Source organism: Delphinapterus leucas, chromosome 11 (genome assembly GCF_059928025.1).
Source record: "Delphinapterus leucas isolate spDelLeu-1000000601 "Yukka" chromosome 11, BTC_Dleu_Yukka2, whole genome shotgun sequence".
Taxonomy (NCBI): domain Eukaryota; kingdom Metazoa; phylum Chordata; class Mammalia; order Artiodactyla; family Monodontidae; genus Delphinapterus; species Delphinapterus leucas.
The window spans coordinates 10,352,427-10,365,015 of NC_143139.1; the positions used below are offsets into that span (position 1 = coordinate 10,352,427).

A 12,589-nucleotide genomic window follows, 5' to 3' on the forward strand; every position below is an offset into this window, starting at 1 on the left:
TTTGAATTCCTGCTCTACTGCCCTGTGGCCTTGGGCAAACCACAGAGCCCATCCCAGCCCTGGTTATTTCGTATGTAAAGCGGGGATGTTATCCTACTTGCAGGATGGTTATGAAAATTAGAACTAACATATATGAAATGCCCAGAGTGGTGCCTGTTTTCCACCCAGCGTACACATTGTCGGTTTGACTATATATATTTAACTTTTATTGCAACTATAAAACAATGAGACAGACGGATAGAAAGCTCATAAGATATATAGAGAAAAAAATTGTAAGTCAAACAAGTAGTAACAGCAGCGCCCAAAGAAAGAGTCGTTCAAGCTGTGCCTGCAGGTTGTGGTTCTGGTACAGTGGTCCCTAAATTATGCTTCTCAGTTATGCTTTGCTGGAACTCCAGTGACCTGGAACTAGTTATTCTTTGCACAGATAAAATAATAGTAGTTTTGTATTTTTTTTTCCCCGTAAATCACAGGAAAGAATGTATTAATGGACAGAATTATCTCAATTTTAAGTTTTTATTCCTGAAGCTTTTCTCAGAGCTTCTGTCAAACTTTCTCTTAGACTTTTTCTCAGACTGTCTAGTGTGAGTCTGCCAGGAAAGGCTCGTGGACGACAATCAGCCTGGAATATTTGTGGGAAAATGTGGCTACCGATCGTTGTGCCTCATTTGATGGCTTATTTTAATTTTACTAGACCTGGTTGTGATTTTTGTAATGTATATACGGAGTGGAGTTACAGAATCTGCAAGTAAAATTATTTAGAATGGAATTAAACCTATCAGTACTGTATGGTTTTCTGTCAAGAGCACCATAAACTAACTCAGAGAGCTCCACCAGTCACAAGTTTCAGGAGCCCTGCTCTAGTGCCTCAGACGAGACTTTACATTTGTGAGGTGAGAGAAAAGAAGATAGACGGTGAGGGACAATTCCGAAGGCTAGTCGCTTTTAGGGGTCCTTTCTGTTTGTTTTTCTTCAACTGGTCTCAAAGTAGACAACCAAAATGTCAGGAATTCTTCACATAATCTTTTTTCATTCCAGTCACTGTGAATAAAGAGACCTGGGAGTAGGGAACATTTTAATGATTACATCCATCAGGGAGTGATTCTCAGAAGGTCCCAAAGTGGAAAGTATGGGGAGTTTCTTTTTTCTTTAATTTAATTTTTATTTTATATTGGAGTATAGTTTGTTTCCAATGTTGTGTTAGTTTCAGGTGTACAGCAGAGTGATTCAGTTATACATATATATTATATCCATTCTTTTTCAGATTCTTTTCCCATATGGGTTATTTTTTTTAATCTTTATTGGAGTATAATTGCTTTACAATGGTGTGTTAGTTTCTGCTTTATACAAAGTGAATCAGCTATACATATACATATATCCCCATATCTCCTCCCTCTTGCGTCTCCCTCCCACCCTCCCTATCCCACCCCTCTAGGTGGTCACAAAGCACTGAGCTGATCTCCCTGTACTATGTGGCTGCTTCCCACTAGCTATCTATTTTACATTTGGTAGTGTATATATGTCCATGCCACTCTCTCACTTCATCCCAGCTTACCCTTCCCCCTCCCCGTGTCCTCAAGTCCATTCTCTACATCTGTGTCTTTATTCCTGTCCTGCCCCTATGTTCTTCAGAACCTTTTTTTCTTAAATTCCATATATATGTGTTAGCATATGGTATTTGTCTCTCTCTTTCTGACTTACTTCACTCTGTATGACAGACTCTAGGTCCATCCACCTCACTACAAATAGGGGAGTTTCTTTCTAAAGGAATTATGGTTGTTAGCAGAAGCATAGCAAGACAGTGAACAGGTTTGTGTGTCCCGAACAAGTTTAAAAATCTTGGCCTTGACATCACATCTGTCTTCTAGCCAGCGGTGGTGGACGGGATGACAGTTCAGGTCTGACTGAGGGACCCTCCCTAGCAAGGGGGCTCTGTTACAGGAATGGCTTCTCACCTGCTTCTACTCTGTGCCTTTTTTGGTGGTGGAGGGAGGGGATATGGTGGTGGAGGGAGGGGTATGGACTAGTCTCCATTCTGCCTGGAAAGTGATAGGCAAGACTAGAAAAATCTTGGAGAAGTGGTGGGTTCAGAGCAGTAGCTTCATCTTCATACTGACTTTTCTGACCTCTATACCAGCAAAAAAGAACCTGAGGAACGTGTTTGCTCTGAGCTGCAGATGTGGAAGGAGGAATGAGACGTATTACGTCTATGATATAGAGGGGCGGCATTCTTAGATCTGGGGCTGGAGTGAGGCGGGCTTGGGACACCTGGACATGGTTGGGGTTAGAGAACAGATCTGGGCTAGCATGTCAGTGGGAAGGGACCTTAGAGGCCATGAAGTTAACCCTCTCACACTGTGCTACAGTCGCTGATACACTGTTCCAAATACATTGGCACCCATTCCCTCTGAGTCCTCAGGCTGATGGCAATAGTGCTAATTTGTGAGACAGTCCATTTTGTTCCCGGCCCACTCTAGAAAATTCTTATTGGTGAGAAATCTGCTTTCTCATAGCTTCCATTCATGGTGCCGGCTTCAGCTCCATAGAATACTCTGAATCTAATCCTCTTTCTACATGAAAGCCCTTTTGCTGGAAGCCTGGTCCCTCTAAAGCCTGCTATTCTCAAGGCTAAACAGTCCCAATTTCTCACACTGTGCCTCATGCAAATGATCCAGACCCCTCTCTTTCTCGATTTCTTTCTTTTTTCACTACACTTCGTCCGTACCTCTTTTATAATATGGTACCCATAAATGAAAACAGTATTCTATTTGTAATATAACCAGTTATATCAACATAAGGAAATTGTTGCTTCTTTTGATATAGACTCTGTTTATCTATAAATGCAGCCAAAGGCTGTGATAGCCTTTCTAAGAATCAGTTTTTGTTTATAACCTGTTAAAATACCCACGTCTTTTTTCCCTACTTCTTTCATTTTTTTCCTTCCAGTTTTATTGAGCTATAATTGGCATACAGCACTGTATAAGTTTAAGGTGTACAGCACAATGATCTGACTTACGTGCATCGCGAAATGGTGACCACAGTAAGTTTAGTGAACATCCATCATCTCGTATTGATACAAAATTAAAGAAATAGAAAAAAATTTTTCCTTGTGATGAGAACTGTTAGGATTGACTCTCTTAACTTTTGTATATAATGTACAGCAGTGTTAATTATGTTTCTCATGTTGTGCATTATATCCCTAGTACTTATTTATCTTATAAGTGGAAGTTTGTACCTTTTGACAGCCTTCATCCAATCCTCCCTCCTACCATCCTTCCCTCTAGTAACCACAAATCTGATCTCTTTTTCTATGAGTTTATTTGTTTTTGAAGTATAACTGACCTACAGCACTGTGTTAGTTCCTGGTGAACAGCTTACTGATTTGATATTTCTGTACCTTTCAAAATGATCACCACGATAAGTCTTGTTACCATAAAATACCCACATCTTAATTAATGGCCTAATCTTTTCTTCCAGATTTTGATCCATCTTCCAGTCTAAGACTTTTTGGAATTTTGAGTCTGTCAAACAGCATATTACCTATCGCTCTCAGCTTTGTGATAAACTTGAATTCTGTTCATTCAGGTCTTTGATAAGAATGATTAACAGGAATGAGATAATAGCTGGGTGCTGTGCCATTCCACTGAAACCTCCCTCTGGGTTGGCATTGGCCCTTTCTCGGGGTACACTGAGAACCACATTTCTTTATCTTGTCCATAAGAATTCATGATGATAAACTCTGTCAACAGCTTTACTGAAGTCAAGATACCGATGTAGTCCTTATACTTCCCAACCAGTGACTTTATTCCCAAAAGAAAATCCTCTAGCGCAGGGGTTGGCAAACTATGGCCTGCAGTTTGTTTTCATAAAGTTTTATTGGGACGCAGTCACGCAGTCATTCATGTATTATCTATGGCTGCTCTCACGCTAGAGTGACAGAGTAGAGTAGCTGCTATGGAGACCATCTGGCTGGCAAAACGTCACATATGTACTGTCTGGCACTTCACAGAAAAGGTTTGCGGATCTCTGCTTGATAGTGAGGTTGATGGTGGCCAGGCCAGATGTGTATGTCATGACGGGAGCACACTGCCTGCGCTGATTCTCCTGGGACCAAATGTTACTGGGGATTTCTGGGTATGGGGGTAGAGACCGGGGGTCGGCTGTACTCTGTTTAGCTCTAGGCTAGAGTTCTTTGCCTCAGGAGACCTGAGGCAACAGCTGTGCTTTGGAGAACTTGCCCGAGCTACCATCTAACAAGGGAACGGGGCATTTGCCCCACTTTCTAACTTCCAGGGAAATAGAACGAAGTGGGCTTGGCTTTGGGTTTTCCAACTTTGGGAGGTGTTTCTGACCTCTTAGCTAATGAGGAAGCAATGACTATCTAGAGAAACGATTTGATTTGGAAACGATAAGGCGTCTATGGATTCAACACCCGTCTTTCACTTCGTCAGCCAGATCTGTGCTTCCTGCTGGTGTCTGGCCGGACGGGGAATCCTGTGGGCCGACCCGTGAAGTACAACATCGTCGGAGTGGGGAACCTGATCGGCCCTCAGGTTTACATCACCACCAACGGGGCTGCCTACATCCTGTTTGGCTTTGGTAAGAAGCAAGGCTCATTTTTGCTACTGTCCCCATGGGTGTATGGTGAGGCCCTCCTTATGTGATGTAGAGAAAGCCTGGAGTCAGAAAGCCTGGAGTCACTGACACCAGCCCTCTGTCACCTCCTCTGCCCGGGCCCCCTGCGGCGGGGCATTCACTCTTCTCCAATGAGAAGCTCTGCCCAGCGTCCACTTAAGCACTTCCCCACTCGTTCCCTGCTGGGCCGGGCAGGCTGTGTTGGACCCATCCACCTGCCCAGGCTCTGGGTCTCTCACTCCCATCCTCACCCTGGGAAAATGCTGTAAAGTTCACCTTCTCCGTATTGGTTCTTCTGTGCTGCTAGGAAATATCCAGGCTGTCGCCCTGCGGGACATTTTTGTTCAGGCCCAAAATCGAGACAGCTTACCACCTTCCCTGCAGATAGACGAGCCCGAGTGGGAGAGGCGGAGATCCATCAACCTGTCTGAGCTCATTGACATTTACAGGTGGGCAGCTGTCTGGCCCCGTCACAGTGAAACCGAGTCATTGTCTGGTTGGGCTGGTGAACACGTGGGCAGACGTTTGCGGGGGAAACAGTGCTGGCCTTCATATACCACCTTCTGACCTGGTTAAGGGGAGTTACAAGGGCTCTTCTCTTGGTGACATGAAGCGTTGACGTCTACGTGTGGGTGACCATGGCGTGTGATCACTTCGCACCTGGGCGGCAAAGAAGGATATTTGTTTGGCGTGGCAGTCAGAGCAGGGCAGGGTGAGACTGGGGAACTGCAGGCAGGGAGATAGATTTATTTAGCACAACTGCTTGTAAAACTGCTGAAGGATCGGCCTTACTCTTCGCCCGTATTTTTCTCTTAGTTGAAGAATCACTTTGGCAGAAGCAAGGGCAGCATCCGTGAAATCTTATTTTTTTTCTTGTTTATTTCTTAACTAAAAGCATGTTGTTTGTTATCTGCCGTGGATTTTACTCATTTCACCCCAGGCCTGGGTAATAATTGTCTTTGTTCTTTTCCTCCCAGAAGCTTCAAATCATTTTCTAGCATTTTCTCAGGCAGTATCACATTGTGTCAGTGCATTTGACAGATGTTACATAGAGTGGTCCCGGTTGTACAGAGGGAGAAGTAATTGGATGCAGTGTACAGCGTGAGCAGCTGTCCCAGCTTAATGACAGTTTCAAGCATCCTGTCCCGACCTCCGGCCCCTTCCCTGCCACTGTCCTCAGCTCTGTTATCTTTCCCAGAGCATCCAGTGTGAGATGCACTTCTCCTGTCAGTTCCTTCTGAACTTGCCTGAATTTTCTAGGGCTCCTTGGTTTCTACAGAAACCAAGAAAAGGAGATTCAACTGGAATGGCAGAGCGCCCTGCCTGACAAGACACTGGTGGAAGACAAACGCAAGGGTCTATACAAACATGTACGCCAAGAGGAAAAGCCCAAGTAAGCAGGGCAGGAATCTCATCCAAGCCTGAGACTAACTGTCGGGGTCTTGTTTAACTCAGCGATGGGGTGGAGCTCCTCCAGATGGTGAAGGTGCCGGGTTCCAACAGCAGCAACCTCCTGATCACAACCAGCCGAGGCCTTGTTCTGCTCCAGGGGCAAAACCTCACACCTTCCTGGACCTTGAGCCTCCAAGGCCTGCGCAGGTTGGCAGTGTGCTCCTCACGTCTGCTTTTTGTTCCACTTGCCCACGTTGCAAAATCACCCAGAATGATTGCTCGATATCTGGGGCTAGTGCAAGGGAAGGGGGCGGGAAGGAGTGAGGTTCTCCTCTTTTTCTCCTTCACTTCTGGTCACTCACGTCGTTGTCACTTGCAGCCAGCCTACTCCTGGGTATTTCACGGATGACGAGACGTTAGACTTCCTTCTGCAGATACCGAATGGAGTTGGGCTGAAAAAGGTAAAACCTGGGGACTCAAGATCAGTCAAAACATATATCCAGTATAAACTTGGTGTCCAGCCCTGCGCTAGGCATCGTGAGAGATAAAGAGAACCTAAAGTATGGTCTGTTCCTTCAAAGAGCTCCAAGTCTAGCAGAATGGATGAAATGAAAAGTCACAGTGCATTGCTAAACTCTACAGCATCAGAAGCTTTTTTAGCTGCCCTCCTTCCTGTGCAGGAGTTCATTCTGGATTCTCAGTGTACAGGAGCCTTCTGAAGTCTCTTGATGGGGAAAGGCAGGTATAAATAAATGTACTACTTCAGTACACGTACTCTTAGATTCCACAGAAGGTGGGCAAGCCGGGGTGTCTAGGCTGTTACGGAGGACTTCATAAAGGCGGGGAAGGTGAGCAGAGCCTTGCAGCTGAACTGCGTTTCTGGAGGAGGGTGGGCAGGCAGGCAGGGGCAGGGGCTCCAGCCCCCTGAGATAGACGGTAGGGTGTGTTCCAAGGACACACATAGGTCATTCTGATTTTACGTCAGGTTGTACATTGTGAGGATTTGATGACTGGATAGACAGTTTTCATTCCTTTAACATTACAGGCAGAATTCGAGTTTTTAAAATTTCTTTTTTTATATAATCGACTGAGCGTTTTGGTTTATCTTCAGCATGAAATATGGATTTATATACGATTGTACCCTGTTCCCTGAGAGTGACTTCAGCAAACACTTAATCATTGCCTCTCATGTATGCCAGGTTCTGTGCCAGGTGCGCAGACGATGGCTGTGGAGACACAGCATCAATGAGAACAAGCCACTGCCTCGTGTGGTTCAGTCACCGGGGTGCCTGTACCTCGGACGTCGTGGTGAGTGCTGGAACGGAAGTTCGCACGATGCCACAGGGACGTGGGGAGCAGATGGAGGGAAGGGTGTCGAGAGATGCTTCCCGTCATTCGGGCGTTAGATGTGCGGAGTCACGAGAGCAGAGAAGAGGTTTGCTGGATGGATATAGGAGGCTGGGCAGAGGGGCCTTCCTAACAGAGTGGTCAGGACGCGCTCAGCTGCTGGAGGGCCTGAAAGCCAGGCCGCGGAATTCAGATGAGACGTAGAGCCTACTGTTATTCAGTCATGAGTAGGGGACAGATCCGAGGACACAAGGACCACTTCGGGGAGAGTCTTCAGGCAGTGCTAGACAGGAAGGAAGCAGTGTCTGAGTGTGTTTCAAAGATGATTCAGGTAGAGACTGAAATGTCCGTTGGCTTTCCCAGCAGGATGAAGGAGGAAGGGTACATATGGGTTGGTTTAGAGCTGAGATGCTGAGGGTTCAGGCTTGGGTTTTAGTCCCTGACTCCACTACTAATTGGTGACCGTGGGCAGATGACACAGTCTCACCCAGCTGTAGTTTCTGCATCTGTGAAACGGGAGTAATAAGACCACTTGCCTTCATAGGGTTGTCGTGACGGTTAAATGGAATAATATGTGTCACTGGCTAAAGTGTTTTAGTGCAGTGTCTCTAGACTTCTTTTCTCCCCGAGACTAATGAAGGGAATCTTGGACTGCTAGCCTGCTTGCCCTCTGCTTGCTCTCGGTGAAGCAGAGTCTGATCCTGGGTAGAGAACGGCAGGCCCAGGACACTGGGGGCACAGGGAAGGGACTGTCAGGAGGTGCAGGGCAGAGACACTGAGGAGAGAGGCCGTGGAGATGCTGGGGCTGGAGGTGATGGGGGAGTTTCTTGGGGATTTTGGCAAAGGAGAGGCTGTTTTGTTCTAGAACTGTGCGGTGTGAGGTATTTGGGGTGACAGGTGATACAAGTGTTGCTGGGGATTATAAATCTAATCCCCTTAATTATCCCTTGAGAGATGCAACTAAGGAGTGAATTTTTCTCTTAATTTTATGTTTTTGTGCCTATTCAGACTATGCTCTTTTAAATTTGAGACTCCCTTTGGGCTGAGCTGCACCTGCCAGGATGCACACGACAGAGTCAAACTTGTAAAGCTTTTAGCCCAGGGGACGGGACAGAGCTGTCGCCGAATCACGTTCCCCGTAATCGTAATCGTGGCAGCTGCATCGCTGGAGGGAAGGGATGAGGGTCGGGTTTCAGCCCCTCCACGGTGGGATGGCTGCTCCGGTGGGATGGCTGCTCCGTACGCAGAATAATCAGTGTCACTTCCTGTCCCCGAGCCTCCATCCCCTCATCTGAGGACGCGAGGAGGCCGAGATGACTTACAATGTCCCTTCTCACCTGGGAAGGCTGCAGTCCTTTAGACTCTATCTAGGGTCCTGGGCCTGTTTAGCGCTCTCTGAGCACCCCGTTGTTTGCATCTGGTAAGCTCCGCCTGTTAATGTATGTGGTATTTGCACGTCCGTGGGTTTTTGTTTGGGTGCCCGTGTGTTTTCTGCTGTCTCTCTGAGGATGGCCTGTGCTCACCGTCTTCTCTTTTGCAGGTGATGGTGGTGGATGGGGACTCTGGCATGGTCGCTTGGAGTTACAGCATTCCGTGTCACATGGAAGAAGCTCCGGCCACCTCAGCAGCCGCTGTGGACCAGAAGTCTGTCTTCCTCTTCTGGGCTGAAGGGCTGTCAGCTGCATCGCCCAATCCTGTGAGTGAGCCTGGGAGGGTCCCTCTGTCACTTTGTCAGATGGCAGCAGCTCTCGGGGCTGCCATGCCTGGTCTGCAGTGGGCAGGGAGGGTTTCATGGGGGCTGAGGCTGGGCTTTGAGGTGAATAAGCTGAGATTTCGGAAGTGGGCGGGGCCGCAGGGTGGCAAAGCAGGGGCGGGGGGACGCTGGGCTGAAGGTGAGGGTTCACCTGGGGGATCACGGGAGAGAAGCTCCAATACACGGAAGGCAGGTTTGAGAATGTCTTAAATGCTGTCCTGCAGCACTTTAACGGGGTTGAGGAGGCACGGGGCCACCTCTACAAGGTGCCTGGGGATTTTGAGTAAGACTCACCCTGATTTAGTCCAGTTAAACAGCTGACCAGCACCTACTGTGTGCCAGGGACCTCGGGGTAAACTAGGAACAGTGCTGCCCTCTGCAGGAGAAGACAGATGGTCCCTGGCGATCGGGTAGCCTGACAGAGGGAGAGTCCTGTGCTCCTTAGCCCTGTGCTCTAGGACTTAACTTTTTTGAGTCTCATGCTCTTTATCCGTTAATGAAGATGCTAATATGGTCCCTGGCTTTCGGATCAGATTTCCATAAATGGTTGTCCTAACTCTGCAGTTCCCTGACATGTGAATGTGGGCAATCTACCTAACATTTAACTTCCCGGTTTCCTCCTTTAATAAAATGAGGGGCTCGGATCAGATGACTCTCAAATGTAAGTGTCTATAAATGACCACAATACAAAGGCATATTACCAATGCTGTAATAGAGGTGCACATAGGAAGTTTAGATGGAAGCACAAAGGGAGGGGGGTAGTCATTTTGTTGGGGGCGATTAGGGAGCTTTTCTTGAACAAGGTGGCATCAAGTTGGGGACCTCCAGACAAGAAGTGTTTTAATGTGTGGAAATGGGCTCACGAGGAAGACGTCTAAGGGGGAAATAAGATTGACCAAGGTCAGGTAAAGTCAAGTGAAGCATGTATTTGTTTCACAGATGTTCTTAGAGCGTGGGGTGTATAGGCATATAATCGTAGGAGGCCAAGGAAGGCAGATTGGGGTTGAAAGGCATAAGACCTTGGTTTTCACGCTAAGGAGTTTGGGCACCATGCCATAGGCAGTGAGGAGGGAGTTGGGCTATTTTCTTGTCATGTTAGCTGAGCCGGTGCTGGGATACTGAGGTGTGTGGGAAAGCCCTCTCCTGCTCTGTGACAGTGGTGGGAGGGCACCGCGAGCTTCCCACACACGTGTCCCCTCCCCTGCTGACAGTGTGGAAGCAGGGCTGATACTCACTTCAGTTGTGTCGAGTGGTGGCTTCTCTTGTTGCGGAGCACGGGCTCTAGGTGCGCGGGCTTCAGTAGCTGTGGCTCGTGGGCTCAGTGGTTGTGACTCACGGGCTCTAGAGCGCAGGCTCAGTAGTTGTGGCACATGGGCTTAGTTGCTCCGCGGCATGTGGGATCTTCCCGGACCAGGGCTCGAACCCATGTCCCCTGCACGGGCAGGCGGACTCTCAACCACTGCGCCACCAGGGAAGTCCCTGATGTGCATTTTTTTCTGCTGTCGGGGGTCAGGAGATTGACACTCAGGCCTTGGAATTTTTATATTACGATTAGTGAGTTCTGTTTGGTCCATTCCTGTTTATTTCAGGAACAGATAAGATTTTTGTGATTTTTTTTTTTTAGCCTGACTCTTGTGATTGGCTTCAATATCCAGTGGAAGCAAATGTCTTTGGCTCAATATATATTTTTTTAATATGCAGATTTTGCCTCCATGAAGCCCCCCTGCCTGCTGTCAGGGAAGAACCTCTTCCTAATACTCCGTTGGCACCAGACTGCGAGGGCCCCCATCAGTTTCTGTCCTGGGGCATGCCCATTTCCTTTCTTCCTTTCTTTTTCTTATAAGCGAGAAAGCGTTTTCTAGCTCTAGTGGTTTGAAGAAGTTAGTGTTTAATCAGTGTTTTTTGCTCTTGGAAATGACATGTCTCTCGTATGTGGGAGTTTCTCTCAAACACACCCTCATAGTTGGGATCGCAGGGGATGAGTAATCACCACCGTCTCCACCACCCTTTCATCTGAGTGACATCGTACGCCGGTGTGTGGACTGACCTTTGCTCTCACTGGTGCTTGTTGTCAGGATGTCGTCCTAGGAACCGAGCCACCCAGCCTTCACCACCTGTACCTCCTGCATCCAGCCTTCCCCTCCATTCTTCTGGATCTGGCCAATGCCACCGGCACCGTGACGGCTTCAGAGGGTAAGTCCCAGGGACGGTGGGGTCTGTGTACACAGAGGAGGGGAGCGGATGTGCTGGCTGTGGTGAGGGTGATACCATCGTCCCACCAAGGGGAGGGTGTGTGCCTGCAGATGACAGCAGGACGAGTGCGCCGAGCTGCTCCCGTGCATTTCCCCTGGTGGCCCTGGTTCCCCGGGGCCGTCGCCCGAGTGCGCCCTCCCAGCACCCGGCTCACGGGGTGAGGGCCCGCAGCCTCCAAACATACTGGAAGCTGCGGGGCAGTGTTAGCCCGTCCCCAGGGGTCCACGGAGCTAATGTTTCAGCAGGTGTTTACTGAGCATCAGCCATACACCAGGCGCCGTGCCCGGTGCCGGGAATACAAATCAGACTAGTTTCTCCACCTTGTAGAAGCTTAGGACCTGGAATTCACTGCAAAGGATAAAGCAGAGGCAGGACGTTTCCTCAAGGCATTCGTTTAGGCTCAGTAGAGACTTTCTTTGGACTAAAGTCCACATGACCATCGCATAGAAACTGGCACCAGGAGAAAAAGGGAAAAAGAAAAATCACCCGTAATCTGACCACTCATAACCGCCCTTAACATTTGGAAGTGTTCTACTTTATATGTGCATCTAAATAATATCACAGAGCAAAACTGGGATCACATGTTAGAGACCTGTAATGCAAAGCCCTGGAAAGTCGGCCACCGCAGCTGGTCTGGGATCGTCTGATGGTCCCTTCCTCGGAGGGTCCCGTCCCACACTGGCCTCTGGGAGTCTGCAGTCCTGCTGGGGCCGGCCAGGCCGGCCATGGTTCCTTTCTTTACTTCTTTTCCGTATTCCCTTGCCATTCAGAGACTTGCTGTCTCCTTACAAACTCGTTTGCCTTGAAGGTGAGGTTGCTGCTGTGACTCTGGGCCCACTGGGCTGCACTGGGAAGAACAGCTCATCTGGAACTTGCAAGTACCCCTGCCCACTGGCTTTGTGCGCAGCAGGGCCGCGGTGGGGAGGTGTGAGTTTGCAAAATCCTGTGACTGGATCTAAATGACCTCCTTTTCAGTAGTAGCATAAATTGTTATTCAGTGAACGTTACGTAATGGTAGTTAAGAATCAAGACCATTTTTATTACAATACCTGGTTTATAGATGAGGCAAAATAAACACTGGCTATGTACATAGCTTATGCCACCAGCTACCGACAGTCTAGGAATTCTCAGAATTTCTAGCTTGTTGTACTCACTTTTCTACCAAATTGTCGCCACAGTTGGCCATTCCTCTCCCTTCCTGATCTGGGG

The 12,589-nt window shown here is 48.1% G+C and overlaps 1 protein-coding gene across 2 annotated transcripts in view; it reads left to right on the plus strand.

Moving 5' to 3' along the window:
- Nucleotides 1-12,589, plus strand: part of FAM234B (family with sequence similarity 234 member B) — a 37,324-nt gene that overhangs the window by 20,650 nt on the left and 4,085 nt on the right. For both annotated transcript variants that reach the window (XM_089920338.1, XM_022577635.2), the window contains exons 6-11: nucleotides 4,452-4,599; nucleotides 4,943-5,084; nucleotides 6,091-6,234; nucleotides 6,407-6,488; nucleotides 8,915-9,070; nucleotides 11,203-11,320. In XM_089920338.1, coding sequence (XP_089776464.1) covers nucleotides 4,452-4,599; nucleotides 4,943-5,084; nucleotides 6,091-6,234; nucleotides 6,407-6,488; nucleotides 8,915-9,070; nucleotides 11,203-11,320 — 790 coding nt within the window. The remainder of the gene's footprint in view (nucleotides 1-4,451; nucleotides 4,600-4,942; nucleotides 5,085-6,090; nucleotides 6,235-6,406; nucleotides 6,489-8,914; nucleotides 9,071-11,202; nucleotides 11,321-12,589) is intronic.